Here is a 22,208-nt window from a genome sequence, read left to right on the forward strand (position 1 = left end):
CTTAAAAATGTAAAATTGAATGTAAACATTTTATATTGTGAGATGTTGAGTTTCCTTGGAGATGATCAGCTCGCTTACAACAAGTTCCTCTTTGCGTTGCCCAATAGGTTTTTGTTGTGTTGTCATTTTTGTGTTTGCACCGTAGTTAGTGTCGAGTGAAATTCAAGAGTTCCATAATTTATTTAACTATTAGCCACCCAGGGTGCACATGCCGCAATTGCACTCAATTATGAAGTAGAATGCCACAAAATGCCTGTCTAAGGGGCTGTAAATGGCCTAACAGGCTGCAAATGAGACCACTGCTTTGATCCAAGAAGGTGCCATTAATGTAACGTTTGCTAACAGGGAATAGAAAACGTAAGACAGCTACAACAAGTGTCAACATGAATGGGCGACTGGTTAAACACAATGGCAACCAGATGCACTTTAAGACTTGGACCAACAATGGCAAAATAGTTACAAAACTGGAAAGCAGGCTGGAAGAAGACAAGGTTCTTTCTGTAGGAATTGGACACATTAAAGGTCAGTCCTTACTAAACTAAAAAGATGAATGCCTTTATCATCTATGTATGTTTTTTTGGTTAAATGTGTTGGTCATAAGTACAAAATGTATCAAAGTTAATGAGCGTCCTCCTATTTACATTGATATAAGACTTTTTCACTTCCGATACGATACCAATATTGGACCCATGAGTATTGGCCGATGGAGAACATATTCTTAGTAACAAAGACTTAAAGGCCTACTGAAACCCACTACTACCGACCACGCAGTCTGATAGTTTATATATCAATGATGAAATCTTAACATTATAACACATGCCAATACGGCCGGGTTAACTTATAAAGTGACATTTTAAATTTGCCGCTAAACTTCCGGTTCGAAACGCCTCTGAGGATGACGTATGCGCGTGACGTAGCCCGGCGAACACGGGTATGCCTTCCACATTGAAGCCAATACGAAAAAGCTCTGTTTTCATTTCATAATTCCACAGTATTCTGGACATCTGTGTTCGTGAATCTGTTGCAATCATGTTCATTGCATTATGGAGAAGGAAGCTGAGCAAGCAAAGAAGAAAGTTGTCGGTGCGAAATGGACGTATTTTTCAAACGTAGTCAGCAACAACAGTACACAGCCGGCGCTTCTTTGTTTACATTCCCGAAAGATGCAGTCAAGATGGAAGAACTCGGATAACAGAGACTCTAACCAGGAGGACTTTTGACTTCGATACACAGACGCCTGTAGAGAACTGGGACAACACAGACTCTTACCAGGATTACTTTGATTTGGATGACAAAGACGCAGACGTGCTACTGTGAGTATGCAGCTTTGGCTTCTAAACATTTGATCGCTTGACCGTATGTGCGCAACTTTTTTTTGCGTATGTACGTCACTTTTTTAAAATATATAAGCTTTATGAACCTTGGGTTAGGTGAACGGTCTTTTGGGCTGAGTGATTGTGTGTGTTGATCAGGTGTTTGAATTGTATTGGCGTGTTCTATGGAGCTAGGAGCTAGCATAGGAGCTAGGAGCTAGCATAACAAACACGCAGGTGTTTTTATGCAGGATTAATTTGTGGCATATTAAATATAAGCCTGGTTGTGTTGTGGCTAATAGAGTATATATATATGTCTTGTGTTTATTTACTGTTGTAGTCATTCCCAGCTGAATATCAGGTACCGTGAGTATGCAGCCTTGGCTGCTAAACATTTTATAGCTTGACCGTATGTGCGCGTCACGTACGTAACTTTTTAAAAATATATAAGCTTTATGAACCTTGGGTTAGGTGAACGGTCTTTTGGGCTGAGTGATTGTGTGTGTTGATCAGGTGTTTGAATTGTATTGGCGTGTTCTATGGAGCTAGGAGCTAGCAGAGGAGCTAGGAGCTAGCGTAACAAACACGCAGGTGTTTTTATGCAGGATTAATTTGTGGCATATTAAATATAAGCCTGGTTGTGTTGTGGCTAATAGAGTATATATATGTCTTGTGTTTATTTACTGTTGTAGTCATTCCCAGCTGAATATCAGGTCACCCCCGGCTCTCACAGCATCTTCCCTATCTGAATAGCTTCAACTCCCCACTAGTCCTTCACTTGCACTTTACTCATCCACAAATCTTTCATCCTCGCTCAAATTAATGGGGAAATTGTCGCTTTCTCGGTCCGAATCTCTCTCACTTCATGCGGCCATCATTGTAAACAATAGGGAACTTTGCGTATATGTTCAACTGACTACGTCACGCTACTTCCGGTAGGGGCAAGCCTTTTTTTATCAGATACCAAAAGTTGCAATCTTTATCGTCGTTGTTCTATACTAAATCCTTTCAGCAAAAATATGGCAATATCGCGAAATGATCAAGTATGACACATAGAATAGATCTGCTATCCCCGTTTAAATAAAAAAAATTCATTTCAGTAGGCCTTTAATTTAGAGTTATTTGGACACTAGGGGAACATATTCTAAGTACCCTAACAGCTAACCCTAACCTTATTGAGGGAAGACTCTTAGTTAATGGCTTACTGGTTGTATAATAAGGTCATGCAGAATAAGACATTAATAAGTACTTAATAATGACTCATTAAAAGCCAATATGTTACTAATTTGCACGTTAATAAGCAACTAACTTATGGTGAATATGTTCCCCATACTTAAGTGTTACCATATATACATATATATCCATCCATCCATCCATCCATCCATTTTCTACCGCGTATTCCCTTCGGGGTCGCGGGGGGCGCTGGAGCCTATCTCAGCTACAATCGGGCGGAAGGCGGGGTACACCCTGGACCTCATCACAGGGCCAACACAGATAGACAGACAACATTCACACTCACATTCACACACTAGGGCCAATTTTAGTGTTGCCATATGTATTTTTTTAAATTATTATTATTTTTTCAATGTGGAATGCTAGAAAATGTTTGATGAAGCGCAATTAGTTAAAAAGAGAATAATTGTAGGAATTAAGAATACTAACCTATTTATCTGAAATGGACTTACGCTGTCTTTAAGTTAAACTGAAGTGGTATTTTTCTTTTTTTGGGGGATACCCAATGGCCACAATAATTCAATAAATTAAGCTCATGACACAGTAAGTTGAATGATACAGACACATTTACTACTGGATACTTTCTAATACACTTCTTCCTTGGAGACTTCGTATGTGTAAGTAATATGCAACTACAATTATTGTAGTATTCTTGGCTGCAATATTGTTACAGTAAGGACACTTATTACGTACAGTATGTCTAGCTCGTGTGTTATTATGTGCTTCGCTGTTGTGCAGCTGCAAGTTCCTAGTAGCCTATAACCTACCATGTTTACCTTTTGTAAATGACTAGACTACAATACAAGAAAAGATCAACTTTGTGTGTTTATTGGAGGACATTTAGATGTTAACTGGCTGTCCAGCTTTGCACAAGTAAACACGCTGCAGGACTGCTTGTATCGGAGATTATATCACACATTTTACAAAGAAACCCATATCATCCAGTAGTTTTTTTTGTTGTTGTTGATATCGGATAGATATCCGATATCAATATCGGGTCTGTACATTCCTAATAGATCATTCCACTATCCTCATCAGTCCACACATTTTGCAGAGGAAACAGATCCACATTTAGCTTTCCAAACTGTACTGTGGTGAGCTGAACTGAACCATATCACTTGGTGGAAATGTGGCTTAAGTGTGGGAGAGTGAGTCTACCCACAGAAAGGAAATGCAGCTGCACACATCATATAAATGTATTTTACCTCGTGTACAGCTGAAGTTAGCTCACCAGATGTTTTGGCGCACTCCCTTTTTTGGCAGCTCACACTTGTAAAAACGTTCTAAATACAACAAAAGCAGACATTTTTACTGCTGCTAGAACCAAGCGATTGTTTTCTTGTCTTACACTTCACTTTGGAAGTAAAACACTGCTGTTAAACACCGCACAATGTCTTCTGGTCTAATATTGATACTCTTACTTCTTTTCTTTGGTCCCAAAAATCATATTCAGATAGCATCTCTTGCAGAACGTCCTGTATTAGGAGTGTCACAATCCAATATTGATATCAGATATCTATCCGATATCAGCAAAAAAAAAAACAAGTATGGGATTTTATGAGCTAGCATGTCAAATGTGCGATATAATCTCCGATACAAGCAGTCCTGAAGCATGTTTACTTCGGCAATGCTGGACAGCCAGTTAACATCAAAAACTTCTGGTGCTCTTGAACAAACCTAAGTAGCTATCGCTATCGATATTCCTATCGGCAATTCTGGCCCCGTATTTACTTAGAAGCGGCTTAACAATTAGCAGTACAGAGTCAATTCATTTACCATGAATAGATTTACGTGGACCCAGACTTAAACAAGTTGAAAAACTTATTCGGGTGTTACCATTTAGTGGTCAATTGTATGGAATATGTACTGTACTGTGCAATCTACTAATAAAAGTTTCAATCAATCAATCAAAAAACCTCGATTTATGAACCCCTCTGTTTGCTAACTTCTCGATTTACGAACATTTAGATTTAGCCAACTATGTTTCCTGTGTGCAAACAATGTCTTGTCATTTGTGTGTTTTTTTCCCCTTTTGACAAGTTTTGTCCGTTTGGCTCACTCAGTATGAGTCCCCAAAAAGACAACAGACCAGCGTGAAAAGGAGGGAATCGCTGTGGAGTTGAAAAAAAAGACTATTTGGGATAAGTACAATAATGGCGCTTGCAAGTATGAAATAATCGATGACGCCTGTTTCTACCACAGCAAGTGTTAATTATGATGAGACCGGACTTTTCTGGAAAAAAATGCTAATCAGACTAATTTCACAGCCCAGACAAAAACTATTTCTCGTTCAGCGGGGCCTCTTTCATGGCACATACTCCCTTGGCCCCTCCCCCTGCACTACGTTTTCCCTCTGTCTGTCTGCTGGTTCTGGTCAGCTCCTTCTTCGTCGATGTACAGTAAGTAGGGATGATGTTTGATAAGAAATTATGGAGTTCGAGCCTATTATCGAATCCTCTTATCGAACCGATTCCTTATCGGTTCTCTTATTGAGTCCAGATAGGTTGTTGTATATGGAAAAAACACATAATATTTGGTTCAACAAAAGCTCCCTTTTATTATATAAGAAAAAAATAAAATCTAATAAATAAATAAATATTGACTGTTACCGCCCTAAAAAAATAAAATAAAAAAATAAATATTGACTGTTGTTACCCAAAGTATATTAAGTGGGATTTTTAAGAAAAACAAATATATACAGTAACACAAAAACAACCTGTCTCTGTGATCACTATAGGTGTATAAATAATACTATAGTGTTAAATAAAATCAGTCCCTTGGGCACCAAACTGAAAATAATACAGCTCTCCAAAAAGTGCACTTCTGCTGCTATTTGTCATAACTGTTTGTTTTGATGCTTTGACATTTTTGCACTTTATTTCTTTATTGAAAGAAAATTCTATGAAGAGAAAAGTTGTTTGCAAATGTGGTTACAATGCTAAAAAATGAAAAGTTAAAGCTAAAAAAAGAAATACACTTTATTGAGTTAACATTATTTCTTTATAGGGGGAAAGATGTGATGTTATGAGCTAGGGAATATAACAACTACACTACCCAGCATGCAACGGGAGTGACGAGCATGCGCGGTAGCCCCGAAAAGTGTTGTTGCATGTTGCCACCCGGCAGCTAAGAATGAGGTTATGAGCACGCTGTGAAAGTAAACGTCAAGAACTCAGCCAACATACCTCGTCTGCATCATTTATAATTAGACAGACAACACATATACAGTGTGATTTTGTTTTGTTTACAAGGAAAAAAAAACAAAAGTTAAAAAAGGGAGATGTCATATATGTATGTGCTGCGGTTGCTTTAAGAACGTTGCGACAGCTGCCGTAAACAAGGTGCGTTGCTAGCCTGGTTGCTATGTTTCCGGTTGGTCGTAAAAGTGTTCGTCATGTGTTTGTACCCTGCTCAAATATTTTAGTAAAGTTATTCATTGGATTATACCTTTTGTTTTGAACTTTATTACACCTTGGAGCGCTTTTCCTATCTGCTCCTAATGACTGAGCTACGTGACGTAATTTCTTGTGATGTCTCACGGGGCATTTCTGGTCGGGACGGGATTGGTCCCAGGGATTCGAATAAAGAACCAACTCTTTTTCTTTACTATAGTGGTCTCGATAACGGGTACCGGTTCTCAAAAAGGGATTCGAGTCCGAGGACTCGGTTCTTTTCTTATCGAACAACCGGGAAAACCGGTTTCGAGTATCATCCCTAACAGTAAGTGTATGTTACTTTTTCAAATGTATATTATTGTAGCAGTATGGTGTTAAAGTAAAGGATTTGTGTGATTTCTGATTGTTTGTGAGAGCACCATAATTACTTCTGTGTGTCCGCGTTTTGGCAGAGAAGAGCATTCAGCACAGTTTAGCTTGTTGTTTTGACTTGTTAATAACTAAAACGATGTTATATCTCCCCCTTATTAAGTTTGTTTGATATACAGTATTGTATCATATTTTATAGGATGTTCAAAGTGTACAATGGATCCCATTATCTTACATTGTTTCTTATGGAGAAATTTACAAATTTACAAACTTTAAGAATTAGGAACCCTGTATAAGAACCAAAATTTGGTTCCACTCTATGAATGAAGACATTGTGGAGAATGTTCTCCAGTCCAAAACCACCTCCAACATGACTTATTTGTCAGTGACGGTCTGTAGAAGCTTATCAGCACAGACCTACACTGGGTGCAAAAGTACTGTGACTGCTGTTAGGTACTGGACTGAGAGCCAGACCAGACGCTGGTGCAGTGGACTCTAGATGATGGTTCATGCTTCTTAGTAGTGACTACGACGTCCCTTATGACACTGTTGTGAACCATTTCAAGTTCAGTGTGTCAAATCAACACATCAAGTGTAAATAGTAATTACAGTTTAGACATCAACCTTAACAGTCCAGCTGCAATGGATTCAATGTGCTGAGTACACCTTGGACGTTTCATCAGTCAGTTAAAGGACAATGACTGAAAGTGAGTGAGGACTGAACTAACACTGCCAGCACAGAAGTCAGGCGAGTTAACTGCTAGACCATGAGTGACTTGCAAAGTAAACAAATAAGAGACTCACCTGGTACAATCTCTTCTGGTGTCCCAAAAACCACCACTGGTTTGTCGAGCGTCGGCAGTGGGCGTGGGGTCAGTGGGTCCGTGGGCTTCTGGTTTACTGTAACTGGCTTACTGGCAGGTGGATTTGGAAGAACAGTGTAGCCCATTCCCCCAGGACAGATGTCTTTGAACATGGCTGTGAAGAAAAAAAACAACAAAACTTAGAATTATGGAATTATGACCATCATCCAAAATTCTCGTGTGAGAAAAAACACACGTCTTTCGATTATCTACGCGATCTAAATAGAGAAAAAGTGCGAGCAAGGGTAATGGGGATGAACTTGTTTTGCCTTTAAGCACAAAAACATCCATCAATACATGTTGTAAAGATGTAATGTAGTAACAGACACATGCATGATAACATGTGATATTTACGTATTTTGTTCTTTTCAAGCATTACCATAACTACTTTCCTGGTCGCATTTCAATGAGCGCATAGCAATGAACGCAACTTTAATCAACAACAATAACAACTACAAAACCTGGCAGACATGGTGAGAGCCAACGACTACGGTACTACTTTTGGACAAATGATAATTCACAACTCTATCTTTTTGAGTCTGGATGTAAGGGGGATGAGCTACAAGTTTTAGAAGCTAGGTACTACCGTATTTTTCGGACTATAAGTCGCAGTTTTTTCATAGTTTGGCCGGGGGTGCGACTTATACTCAGGAGCGACTTATGTGTGAAATTATTAACATATTACCGTAAAATATCAAATAATATTATTTAGCTCATTCACGTAAGAGACTAGACGTATAAGATTTCATCGGATTTAGCGATTAGGAGTGACAGATTGTTTGGTAAACGTATAGCATGTTCTATATGTTATAGTTATTTGAATGACTCTTACCATAATATGTTACGTTAACATACCAGGCACGTTCTCAGTTGGTTATTTATGCGTCATATAACGTACACTTATTCAGCCTGTTGTTCACTATTCTTTATTTATTTTAAATTGCCTTTCAAATGTCTATTCTTGGGGTTGGGTTTTATAAAATACATTTCCCCAAAAAATGCGACTTATATGTTTTTTTCCTTCTTTATTATGCATTTTCGGCCGGTGCGACTTATACTCCGGAGCGACTTATACTCCGAAAAATACGGTAAGTAGATCCCGCTATATAGAAACACTAAAGCCCTGACCTTGCGTTAGTATTCAGCACTAGTGCTATATGTTTAATCAACAACATAATAAAACAGTTACTTCCAATATTTGCCAACTGATTGTACCACTCAGCACAAGTTTTGTGCTTCCAGTTGAGCTGGTAAATTCGGCACAATCCTCAGATAAATAATGCTGAGAACTAACAATAATTTTCTTGAGTCTTCCGAGTGATGTCGTCAGGTCTAAGTTGAGAGCATGTATCCCCTGATTTAATTGGCACAGAGAATTTCAAAGTTGACCGACATCTTGTCTTATGGCCACAACATTCTACTATACAGGTGTGAAGCGTGATAATATAGTATTAACTTTTACAAACTCACAGGCGATTCAGCAGAAGCTCAGTAGCTAGCTTACCTCTCACTAGTGGCCAGGGGAGCGTCTCGGAGCAAGACGCTGTATAATTTGTTATACAACGTGCTGAAGTAGTTATTCGGTGTTAGCGCTTACAATAACAATGTCGCTATAGTTTGGTTAATATGCTGGTCACGACATGTAAATAGAGCGTTGTTGACGTTTTTTGGATATTTTTTTTGCGTGTTTAATAAGCATTGTTACTCACCTCTTGCTAGCAGTTTTTCACTATTTAGAACAAACAGAAAAGAGAAATACCTGCGTGTTTTTGTCCCACATAAGTATTGTGAATTATGTTCTTAAAATTCCAAAAAAGTGCAGTTTCCCTTTAAAGGTGGAGTAAAGAACGCCTACTGCCAGTTCCTGGATAATTCATTTACCAAAGAGTAGTACAGAAAGAAGCCTGCAGCATTTAGGAAAGCTGTGATCTTCATGCAAGATAAGACTACATAACCAACACAACCAACTAAAAGCAAAATTCTTCGGCTTAGCGAGCAAAAGGCTTTGATGATGACCGAAGAATGACCTGGCACTTTCCTCACCTGACTTACCGCAAGTCCTATTAGGATTTGTGAGCACTTGTCAAAGATGAGACAATACATCTCTTTGAAAACTAATTGCTAGGTTGTGGTGAACTGAATAAAAATCACTGAACTGACTAGACCATTTACTTCTAAAATGTAATATATTGATTATAAAGGTGCATCAATTCGTCAACAAAAATAATAGTCGGTGACATCATTGCTTGTGTTTTTCTGTAAAAAAATGAACATGCGACCGGCTACTAGCAGCAAGAGGAAGAAAAAAATGGTTGTGGCTACTGCAACAACATCAAAATATGGAAACATATAACCCTAAACATGTCAAAGACACTAATAACTAGCTCAGTTTACAAAGTGGACCTTGCTTTTCATGGCAGTTCGTCTGTTATGAGTGAGCATTTAAACGCTTGTCAGACATCTGGAGAATGTGGTCTCTCAGTAAGATAGTGAGCTTGTTAGCCAGCTGGCTAACAAAAGAGACTCTCATAATCCCTTACTTGTTTTTTTTGCTGGACCGATATACAATATCAATGCCACTCCGAGTAAATGTTGTACTTCACCATTACATTACTTTATAAAACTATAGTGGTTGTTTGTACACCATGTATTTGTATTGTTTTTCGTATAATACTTTGTATCTAAAAGTTTATTCTTCTTTTTAAATGGGATGCCACGTGATATTATTTTTTCTTTTCTTAAGGGGGGCAAGCACCAATTAATGGGTGACACTGTTGAATGGAGGTACCACTGTACGCCAACACTTTGAATATAAGGGAAAGTTCCTTTCCTGTTGCCTCCACCAACCCTTCTTCTTTTGTTTTTATTGATTTTTACATAACCATGTATATTGTTGTTGACTTAGCGGGCACTTTTTAGTAACAAGAAAAGTGTGTTACACCGCTAATTGCCTCCCATTTAACAGTCCCTCCAATAATCTACGACCAATTCACGCAAATTCAACCAATCCGTGACAATTATGCGCGTCCTCGCAACTTTGTCCAATGGTCGCAACTTAACCTGCATTCAAACGCACACGTCAAGTGTCTAATCAGGAGGCACCAAACATCTTTGTGTGTCTTTCTCGCCATTTTTGGGTCTTAAATGGCTGTCAAAGTGTACCAACTTTTCAAAATACCTACTCAGACTTCTTCTGTCCAGGTGAAATGCATGATTTAGGATCTAGAATAAACTTACAGGGAGCAAGGAAGCAAGGAAGCAGCAGATCACATATAAGGAAAGAAACTACTGATCATAGCACCACTCTAAATAGTTTGTCCGTGTTAGTACTTTTAATAACAATATCACTAATACGAAATGTATTGTAGGAACTTTTTGAATGGTTATTTATTGGATTTTATGGGCGAAATAGAGGAGCTTCCTTTGGCCCCGCTGTAAGCAACTTTTATTTACATTTATTTAATATTTAGAATCCATAAAAATGTTGTCGTCATCTCTTTCTATAATGATTGTCACAATAGGAAAAAAAAGAAAAGAAAAGTGCAGTACATTTTTCAAGCATAAAACAACTTGTGGACAGAGCAGACAGCGGAAACTAAGGCGGTGGTGTTTTTTTTTCTACGATTATAGTTCATTATTACTATGATTAGTTATTAGTTACTTATAACAGTACAGTAATTTGACAATGAGCTCTTACTATGTGCTTTTACAGCCATCTGGTGTCTTATTTTAAGTCTGTGTGGTTAAGATTACAAGGAACACTTAAAACAACGAGAACAAATTGATAAAATGACAAGTTCATTCAATATTATTGAAAACAAATAAGCAACTTTTGCCGCAATTGTCTGTAAAAGCTGCTGCAAGTTCAGGCCTGTGAAATCCTGGAGGGACTGACTTTAATCATTGTGACGATTTAGAAGTTTGTAATTGGTCAACAGTCAAATGAAAGCTGAAGGATATGATCGCTTCAGTGATTGTGCATTCTGTTTGCCTTTTACAAATGAAAGTGCTAAACAGTTGAAGTGGGATAAAGAACAGGCGACAGAGACATGACTAAGGTCTAAGGTCTGGGAGCCTTACCTGTTCCTGGAGGGGGACATTTGTCACAATGTGGTCCCCAGGCTTTGCCCACACTGCAGCAACAGAGCTGCTTGCTCAGCTGAGCAGACACTGGGTGCAAACATTGCCTCCCTGAGCTCACCAAACGGAAGCAAGCTCCCTTCTCCTCTTGGACGGCAGATATGTTGGCTGAGGAGGAGTGCAGGAGGAGGGCAAAGACCAGAGCGGATGCGATGGAAGTGGCGCACCAGGGTGGAGGAGACAACACAAGGGAAAACACATGACAAAGTGAAGAAATCAAGAAGTCCCTTTCACCGAAGCAAACACAATAATGGCAACAGAATGGTCCGCGGCCCTCAGACTGGCTGATTCACGTCAACAAAAACGCTTGTCGTCATAACCAAAATCTTGCGTTCACGTGTGATTTTGTTCAGAGTCATAAACATAATGGATGATAAACATTTTGTTGAAATGGCTTTACTCCATTTGTGCATATTTATATTTTTTGTGTTTTCATACAAAATGTATACTCTTATCTAGAGATGTCAGATAATATCGGCATGCCGATATTATCGGCCGATAAATGCTTTAAAATGTAATATCGGAAATTATCGGTATCTGGTTTTTTTTGTTTTTTTATTATTTATTTTGTTATTAAATCAACGTAAAAAACACAAGATACACTTACAATTAGTGCACAAACCCAAAAAACCTCCCTCCCCCATTTACACGCATTCACACAAAAGGGTTGTTTCTTTCTGTTATTAATATTCTGGTTCCTACATTATATATCAATACAGTCTGCAAGGGATACAGTCTGTAAGCACACATGATTGTGCGTGCTGCTGGTCCACTAATAGTACTAACCTTTAACAGTTAATTTTACTCGTTTTCATGAATTACTAGTTTCTATGTAACTGTTTTTATATTGTTTTACTTTCTTTTTTATTCAAGAAAATGTTTTTAATTTATTTATCTTATTTAATTTTATATTTTTTTTTAAAAAAGGACCTTATCTTCACCATACCTGGTTGTCCAAATTAGGGATAATAATGTGTTAATTCAATGACTGTATATATCGGTATCGGTAATTAAGGGTTGCACAATATCGGAATATCGGATATCGGCAAAAAAGCCATTATCGGACATCCCTACTCTTATCTTATTGAGCTAATTTCGCATGTTCCTCTTAAGTTTTTGTAAATCTTCATTGCAGCGGCTAACAATTTAAAAATAAATATTTACTATACGCTGAACAGGAAGTGAGTGCGTGCATGTTAAATGTGGAGTAATTACAAGTTATTTTGCTGCCTAGTGATAATGATGAAGTTAATACTACAACACATGTCTACGTGAATTAACCATTTTTCATGGAAATTATTCTTTTGGCTCTCATATTTGGTCGAACATATAGCGTTTGACAATGTTTGTTGACGTCGACTTAAGTGGGCACGTTTTAGTAATAGGAAAAACACGGCGGTCCAGGACTTGATGAGCTTGTCTACATAAATGGGACTGAAATGGGAGTGTCTACATAAATGGGACTGAAATGGGAGAACCGGCATCCTCCATCGTGTACATTTCTTGTCGATTAATATTGTCAGATTTAAACATTTTGAGGGAGAAATAGATGTTATGTAAAACACAAATGTCCTCTTCAGATTAGGATGGAGGGTCAAATAGGAGAAACATAAATAAATAAATAGATCTTTAAGGCTACGTTCACACTGCAGGGTAGGATTTCCAATTCTGTGTTGCTAGTGATCTACTAAGACCGTGTGTACAATTGATAACAAGTACAAAAGTCGTGCAGACCGCCATGCTAAAGATAAGTTTTAGTGTGTATTATCGGCTGTCAACATGGAAACACTCATTTGCTTCACATCCGTCTACATATCTGTGATCAGTGCGACCTTTTCTGCAACATAGAAGTGTAATCTAGACAACATAACTTAATTTCTTTAGCACTAAGAGACCACACGACTGGCAGAACACCGGAAAAAAGCATGTTGCAAGAAGTTTTTTTTCATGTATTAATAATCTCTTTAAAAAAAAAAAAAGAACTCCATTAAAAACGCCAGTCTGCTCTCACTGGGATGCTGACTGATGGGATGTTCACATCTTCTACGTTTAAATGAAAAACCAAAAACCAAAAGCAAAACTATCTTTTCGTGTCTTCCTTGCGATCTCCAGGTCTAAGTTAAACGTCAAGGTTGACTTCTCATAAACTTCTCGGTTTATGGCCACAACCTCCTACTGTACAACTAAGAAGCCTGATTTATAATCTAAAATGAACTTTTATCAGCTCAGAGGCGATGCAGCAGCAGCTCAGTACGTCAATAGCTGCATTAGCTAGTTACTAGTTAGTATGTGATCACGGCCCCGCTAAAAGTACTTCCTCAACATTAACGCTTATATTAACAATATCGGTAACACTTGGTTCAAAAATCACAAGTCAAGACATGTGAATGAAGTATTGTTCGCGGTTTTTCTCTGTGTTTTTTAGAGGGCTCTATGCGCGCAATATATTACTCCCATTAGCTTCATTGTTAGCCACCTCATATTTTCAGTATATTACAAGTAAAAATGCATAAAACAAAGAAAGATGTATTCTTGTCTAAATAAAAAAAAAGAAGAAGTGCTGTTTCCGTTTCCGAATATTCACAATACTTTAAGAATAGTGAGTCGTAAACTTCCTTGGATTTTTGTGCTTTTAATATTGGTACTTAAAGATCTTAATATGGGTTTGTGACAGAGTTTTTTGGTTTGGTTTTGGTGTACACACCAGAAGACCATAAATCCCAATAATTCACCACTACCATGTATAATATAAAAAAAAATCCTATTAAAAAAAAAAACTTAAAAATGGCAACTAAAGCACTGATCCTTGAATTGAATTAGTGTACACAAAGGCTGTCAAAGCTGAAGCATTAAATTACACGAGTAATCAAATGACAAAAAGTGTTTTTTATACCTATCTAGTCTAGTCTAACTGTAATTTAGTAATAAATAACAGTAATTTCACTCAATCAAGCCTTTTTTAACGCTCCAACACTACAAAGTAATAAAAGTATGTATGATTCTCGCTGATATAAAATCGGATTAGAATTGGTATCGGCCTGTAGTCATGACTCCAATATCAGTATCGAATTGGAAGTGAAAAAGTTGCATTGGGACAACCCAACATGCAACTCGTGTTGCGTAAGACAAACAAGTACTTGACTGCATGAATCCAGCACCTTGAGAACCAGGTTAGAGCAAAAAAGACAGAAAGACATTAAGCAGCGACTGTAAGAAAGACAAGAATAAACATGAGCAGCTCAGTGTTGTTCAGATGAAAGCATGCAGAGGAGTTTAGTTTGTGTGGGCAATCAAACATCTCCACATGCCAATGACAGCTGGATTTGTTTTCACTGGAACAGACCAAATATGTCTTCCAAAGCACAAAAGACCATTAGGGAGAACATGAAAGAAAGGCCAAAACTGTAAACACTGGAGAACAACAATGTGTGTTGTGCTCATTTGACTGATTTCTTATAATGAATATAATCATTCACTCTACACTCTTGTCAAATCAAAACAAAATGTATTTACATAGCACTTTTCATGCACAGGAAAGTGGCAAACACAAAGTGATGTACAAAACAAATCAAAACAAACAAAAAAATAAAAAAATAATAGAAGAAGAAGAGAAGAAAACACACACGCAATCACACACACACACACACACACACACACACACACACACACACACACACGCACACACACACACACACAGCACTATTGACAATAACAAAACATAAACAAAACATGGCAGTGAGGATTTGAGGGAAAATACCACCTTTGAGGCGTCCCACACTGGAGAATAACTAAATTAACGCCATGAAAAAAAAAAGTATAAAACTTATGATAAAATATATGTAAACATTAAAATATAAATAATTAAAATATTACATTAATAAGTTAATAAAAACATAACATTGAGAGAATAATAGTAGAAATATTAATGATTAAAATAGAAAACAACACCATAAAATAATCCAAAACAGATGATCAATAAAAAGCATGATTAAAAGGGTGTGTCTTTTTTCAGAAATTTCATCGCTCTCTGCAGTCCTGAGTCTCTCTGGCAGGCTGTTCCACAGGTGGGAGCCATAGTGGCTAAATGCCGCATCACAGTGGATCTTTGTTCTAAGATTAGTTAAAAGGCCTGTGCTTGACGACCTCAGGATCCGCGAGGGTTGATAAGGTAAAAGCAAGTCAGATAATTAAGGCGCATGGCCATTAAGACATTTAAAAACTAATAATAGAACTTTAAAATCCACCAATGCAGCAACTTTAAAAATGGTGCAACGTGCCCCCGCCCTTTGGTCTTTCTCAGCAAGCGTGCAGCTGTGTTTTGTAATAATTGTAGACTTCTGATATTCTTTTTGGGAAGGCCAGAGAGCAAGGCATTGTAAACGACAGGAAATAAAAGCATGCATTAGAACCTCTTATTAGCCTGAGAGAGAAACGGGCGGACTTTGACTATGTTCTTAAGACAGGGTTTCCCACACATTCATTTATTTGTGGCGGTCCGCCACGAAAGAATTACGTCCGCCACAAATAAAAATAAAAATAAAATTAAAAAATTTAAAAAAATGTATATATATATATATATATATATATATATATATATATATATATATATATATATATATATATATATATATATATATATATATATATATATATATATATGTTTTGTCCTCTCCAGCTTCTCAGGCAAATCATATAGTTGATGTAGATGCCCATATCGGCTGTTCAGATTTACTTTACAAAAGAGAAGTGTAGGATACTTCTCTTGTTGCCTTATTTGTATTTGACTTTATTAAATGTATTTATATTAGAAACACAACATGTGTATATAACAAAGGGTGCAAAGTCTGCAGGCAGTAGGAAACACATGGTTAAGTGTAGGGAGTAAAACTGATGGCAGTCTAAAGTTCAATATTTTTGGAGCTCTTTGTTCAGTGGATCAGATGTTTGATGAAGCTCTGTGTCTATCTACCACCACTACTGTTTTCTGTTTATTTGTTACTGACTGTGGCAGGACACCTCTGCCTCTGTTTCACTTTATGTTGCTGGTAAATAATATGGTTGTAGTAGTAGGCTAAAGTTAAATTATTTAGTATGCACTAAATAAAGGGGCAGAGCTTTGAGACATTTTAGCTTTTATATTTTATAAGATATATTTTTTGTAAGAACCACAATTAATAATTATATTTCAGTGAATAACTTATTGTTCAAATCTGTATATAAATATGTACATAAAGGGTTGTAATTATAATGTAAAATGGATGGATGGACGTTTAAAACAAAACTGTTATTATTAATTAGTAAGTATACATTTTTTGAGCCTTTTTAGAGAAAATCAAATCATTGTAGTAAATTATGCAAATTACTCGATGATGTCATGGTGACCACGCCCATATCCACGCCCCCACCGCCACAGGTATCTTGGCAGTTTATGGGAAACACTGTAAGATGATAAAAACCTATTTTTTTTAGACCAGTTGATCTGCCGTTTCTTTTCTTCTCTCCTCTTCTCCCCTGTCCCTTGCGAGGGGGAGTTGCATAGGTCCGGTGGCCATGGATGAAGTGCTGGCTGTCCAGAGTCGGGACCCCGAGTGGACCACTAGCCTGTGCATCGGTTGGGGACATCTCTGCGCTGCTGACCCGTCTCCGCTCGGGATGGTTTCCTGCTGGCCGCCCTATGGACTGGACTCTCGCTGATGTGTTGGATCCACTGTGGACTGGACTTTCACAATATTATGTCAGACCCACTCGACATCCATTGCTTTCGGTCTCCCCTAGAGGGGGGGGGTTACCCACATATGCGGTCCTCTCCAAGGTTTCTCATAGTCATTCACCGACGTCCCACTGGGGTGAGTTTTTCCTTGCCCGTAAGTGGGCTCTGTACCGAGGATGTCGTTGTGGCTTGTGCAGCCCTTTGAGACACTTGTGATTTAGGGCTATATAAATAAACATTGATTGATTGATTGATATTTTGTAGTATTTTTAATAAGTGAGATAAAAGTCAGCTCGGAGTAAAAAATCACGCCCAGATTTTTTATAGACTGTTGGTTTAAAATCTTGTAATTTTGGTAAAAGTGTTTCCCTCTGGTCTTTAGGGCCTATAACGAAAACCTCTGTTTTGTCTTGGTTGAGCTGTAGGAAATTCACAGCCATCCGTGGCTTGATGTCTACAATGCAGTTAAAAAAGGGTATCTATTGGTCTTTTGTCATCAGGAGACACAACAATGTACAACTGTGTATCAATCAGTGTAACTGTGGAAACGGATGCCGTGTCTCCTAATGACGTCCCCAAGAGGCAGCATGTGAAGATTAAACAGAATGGAACCTAAAATTGAGCCTTGAGGAACCCCCACATCTCATCTCATGGATTCCCAAGGTACATGCATCCAAACATGTCTGTGAAATAAAAGCGGAACCAGTTAAAAACAGTATCAGAGAGGCCCACCAGGTGTTTAAGTATCTTTAATACAATGTGATGGTCTACTGTATCCAAAGCAGCACTTAGATCCAGCAGAACCAACACTGTTAGCTTTTTATTATCTAGATTCCACTTAATGTCATTTTAAAATCTTTAAAAGTGCTCTCTCGGTACTCTGGTTCATCCTAAAACCAGACTGATGTCTTTCTTAAAATGTTATTTATATTTAACAAGTCATTAACTTGGTTAAAAAACTGTTTTTCTAAAATGTTACTTAAGAACTGTAAGTGGGATACAGGTGGTTAGTTATTACAACCGTTTAGGTCCAAACTGCTCTTCTTCAAAAGGGCCTCAAGCAGTTTTTCACTATTTAGAACACAGGAAAAAAGAAAAAGACGTGTGTTGTTGTCTCATATAAAGATTGTGAACGATGGGCAAAAATCCAAAGTGTTATGCCATTGCAGACTGGAGCCACCACTGAACCCCTGACCAATCACAACCGAGCATGGTATGGTGTCAAAACTGTGCAAAAATCAGCACGCGTAAAAAACACTCTCAGCTCACGTGAATTCTGTTTGCACTCGCGCTGAGTTCCTCTGGTTCTCTACGCATGCGGAAATTCTAACTTTAGGCAGTTACTGTATAGGAGCGGGGTTGAATACATGGCAACTCCCCTCTATTCTGATTGGTTACGTTGAACACCTTCTCCTGGGCAGAGCCAATCTTAGGGAACTTTTACTGTCAAACTGTGTGTTCCTTCTGAAGAACATTAGTCTTTAGTCAAATATACAACCTGAGCTACAGTACAATATCCATAGCAACCACCATAGCATTGATAGAGACTGAATCAATATAAAATCAATCAAAGATAATTCACACAAACAACATACGGTTGTTCCTAGTAAGGAACAAGACATTAGAGGCGGCATGGCGTAGTGGGTAGAGCGCCCGTGTCAGAAACCTGAGGGTTGCAGGTTCGCTCCCCGCCTCTTACCATGCCGTTGTGTCCTTGGGCAGGACACTTCACCCTTGCCCCTGGTGACGCTCACACCGGTGAATGAATGTTGAATGAATGATAGGTGGTGGTCGGAGGGGCCGTAGGCGCAAATTGGCAGCCACGCTTCCGTCAGTCTACCCCAGGGCAGCTGTGGCTACGAAAGTAGCTTACCACCACCAGGTGTGAATGAATGATGGGTTTTTAACATGTAAAGCGACTTTGGGTACTTACAAAAGCGCTATATAAATCCCAGGTATTATTATTATTATTATTAATACAACGTTGATTATACATATATGGCCTTTAAAACTGACTTTGAAAAAATGTTGCAAAATAGTTGTATTTGTAAATTGAGACAACGTTGATGTCCAATGTTGGATCCATGTTGTTGTTTGGAAAATGACCAAATTTTAATGGTCAAATCAATGTCACAACCTGACACTGAATAAACGTTGTCAAAAAGTATGTTGTTTGAACGTTGTATTTGTGTTGTAGAACAATGGTTGGGAAATGACCAAAATTCAATGGTCACATCAACGTCAGAACCCAACATTGATTAAACGTCAAAAACCATGTTGTTCCAACATTATGTTTAAGTTGCTCATTGTCAGGACCTAATCCAACAAGTTCTCAACATTGTTTTAATGTCTTGTGCCTGCTGGGTAAGAAGGAAATGTAAATAGACCTATGAACAAAATCTTAAAACGGGGGGGGAAGTCACGTATTCACATTTTGTGTAGGATGAATGTATAAGAAGATTGTAAGTCCAGCATCAAAAGTCAATACAACTAAATGTCTGCAGTTCAACCATTTTTACCTTTGGCACGAGAACAGCGTTAATTTCTGACAGAAAAAGATTAAAAAACAGATTTCGACTTTTTTGCTATGGTCTGAAATTTTTGATCATCTGATGAACAGCCTGTTTGAGTTAAAAAACAGAGCATGACCGTCAACCTTTTATTGTTGTATTTTCCTGTTTCCGCCTACATTTTCCTGTTGGTGCTTTCTTTTGCAGGCAGCTTGTTCTAGCGTCTAGGGACAGAGCAACGAAGCAGGTGGAAACACTCGTTTCATAAGCCCTGCGTCCATGCTGCGTTCGATGCTAAGATTCTTCATGGTTGTCCTGTGTTCATCCGAATTCTCTATTCTGTGCCAATGCTTCTGTTCCCCTTGTTTGCCGCAGTCAAGAAGGAATTGTTCAAAACACACATGTTTTTGGACTAAATCAAGACTTACAGGTCCTCCTCTCCATTAACTCGTTCACTTCATGGCCCCTGCTACTAGATACTTAACACAAAAAGTAACATGTCACGAAATGTGCAATTGTTACTCAAACTGCATTTGTATATATTTGTTAGTCAGCAAAGAGGTCTTCAACAGGGGGTCCGTGACCCCTTGATGATCCACAGGTACTGCAGGTATTACTTTTTAAAATATTTTTTTCATATTTCACCGCAATTTTTCCACAATATTTAAAGTCTCTCCAGTATTTTGTTGGCTTTTTTGTAAATCTTGCAGCCTAAAAAGGTCTAAATTCACGGCAGCTTTTTCAGAAAGTTGCGGTACAAGTTGCAATGTTTGAGGCATTTTTTTTTTTCAATAACATTAAATCAACTTGAGATTTTATGAATTTCTTACTTTAAGTTTTCCTTAAACAAAAATTGGAAAACAAATACTGTATTAATGTTTTACTCGTTTTATACCACAACGACTTAAAAGTCGACCTACTATGGCAGTAAAAGCATACATTCAGAGCTCATTGTCAAAGTTGCGATTTCCTGAATTAATTATCAACGTTTTAAAGGTGCTGTTTGCAACTTGCTCAGTAACAGTTTTCAAACCAAAACATACGAAAAGAACACCACCGGCAAGCTTATGTTACCATTAGTGATTTAACAGAACGCATTTGTTTTAAAATGGTCTATATTTTACATAATTACTAAGTTTATGCAGTCGGTGTTCACTCATTTGTCTCATCAACACATACATCCAGGAAGCGTGTGCATACAACAGCAGTCCAAGAGAAGCAACAAACAATTTTGAGGTCATTTTGTTGTTATGATAGAATATACATTCAATGACAATTAACACTAACAATTCAAAGTGCTATTATTAGCTAGCAACACCCAAAGCCAATGTACGTGCATGTGTTACATGTACGTCGTACTGTTATAGAAGCCATAAGGGGGTGGGATATAACGCGCAAAATACGTCAGCGTTCTCTAGGCATCTGTGAAAATGTTGCAAACAGCCCCTTTAGGTGTTCCTGGTAACGTGATCTCAATATGCACAGGATTCCAACAAAAATGGGAAAACAAATACTGTATTTTTGACTTTATTTTTTTTAATTTTTTTTTTACCATACAGACTTGAAAAGTAGACACTAGATGGCAGTAAAAGTACATACACAGAGTTCATTGTCAAATTACTATAGTGTTGCAATTGATTACAACTAATATTAGTAGCAATTATTTATTATTACAGAAAGAAAATCAGCTGTCTGCTCTGTCATCCACAAGTTGCAGACATTTTCCTATGTTTGTCCATCTTAAACATTTTTTAATACCGACGGACTTTGGTCGCTACCTACAACAGTACCAAATTCAGTATCTATCCCTACTCCATTATCATAAAGGAATCACTGAAAACTCAACGGCGACATGAGCTTCGTGTCCTGAATGCCAATTTACTTGTGGCGCATGTCTGAGTTTGTGCGACGAATGTGAATCAAGGACCTGATTCACTTCAGTGAGTGACACCGAAAACTAGAGTCACTTAAAAGGAATCTAGTTTCCCATCACTCACTACTTGCTACTAGCTAGATTTGTGCTGTAGTTCTTGTATGTTCAGTCTTTGTTACTTGTAGGTTTTGGTCGCTACCTTTCACTAATGTTTCTCCAGGTGTCTTCTGAACTGCTTCGCTGCTCTGTTCCTTGTAGGTGTTGTTTCCCGGCCTTAAAGCATAGTATCTACTCTTATGGATACTCATATTTGATTTGTTATGAGTTTCCAGATATATAAACAACAGTTGTTTTTAACATTTTTATATTTCCGCACTTACGCATTGTTTAAAATCTGTTCAAATAAACTGTGTTGAACAACATTCATGACTCTTATGTCTCTGTCAGCATTCAAAACCAAGCCAGCACCGTCACACAAAATACTGTATAGTTAAATTAAATATATTTATCTTAAAAGGGATTTGCACTTTTTTGGGGAATTTTGCCTGTCGTTCACAATCATTATGACTAGAGATGTCCAATAATATCGGCCTGCCGATATTATCAGCCGATAAAGGCTTTAAAATGTAATATCGGAAATTATCGGTTTCGGTTTCAACTTCCCGATTTTCCCGGGAGACTCACGAATTTCAGTGCCCCTCCCGAAAAACTCCCGGGGCCACAATTTCCCGATTTCCACCCGGACAACATTATTGGAGGCGTTCCTTAAAGGCACTGCCTTTAGCGTCCTCTACAACCTGTC

The 22,208-nt window shown here is 37.9% G+C and overlaps 1 protein-coding gene across 7 annotated transcripts in view; it reads right to left on the reverse strand.

Annotated features, from left to right (window-relative positions):
- Positions 1–22,208, reverse strand: part of ltbp1 (latent transforming growth factor beta binding protein 1) — a 318,864-nt gene that overhangs the window by 119,781 nt on the left and 176,875 nt on the right. For 5 of the 7 annotated variants that reach the window (XM_062058983.1, XM_062058978.1, XM_062058979.1 and 2 more), the window contains 2 exons: positions 11,254–11,421; positions 7,115–7,288 (listed from right to left, as the gene is read on the reverse strand). In XM_062058983.1, coding sequence (XP_061914967.1) covers positions 7,115–7,288; positions 11,254–11,421 — 342 coding nt within the window. The remainder of the gene's footprint in view (positions 1–7,114; positions 7,289–11,253; positions 11,422–22,208) is intronic. The other 2 variants (XM_062058981.1, XM_062058980.1) reach the window with 1 other exon arrangement.

This window comes from Entelurus aequoreus, linkage group LG09 (genome assembly GCF_033978785.1).
Source record: "Entelurus aequoreus isolate RoL-2023_Sb linkage group LG09, RoL_Eaeq_v1.1, whole genome shotgun sequence".
Taxonomy (NCBI): Eukaryota; Metazoa; Chordata; class Actinopteri; order Syngnathiformes; family Syngnathidae; genus Entelurus; species Entelurus aequoreus.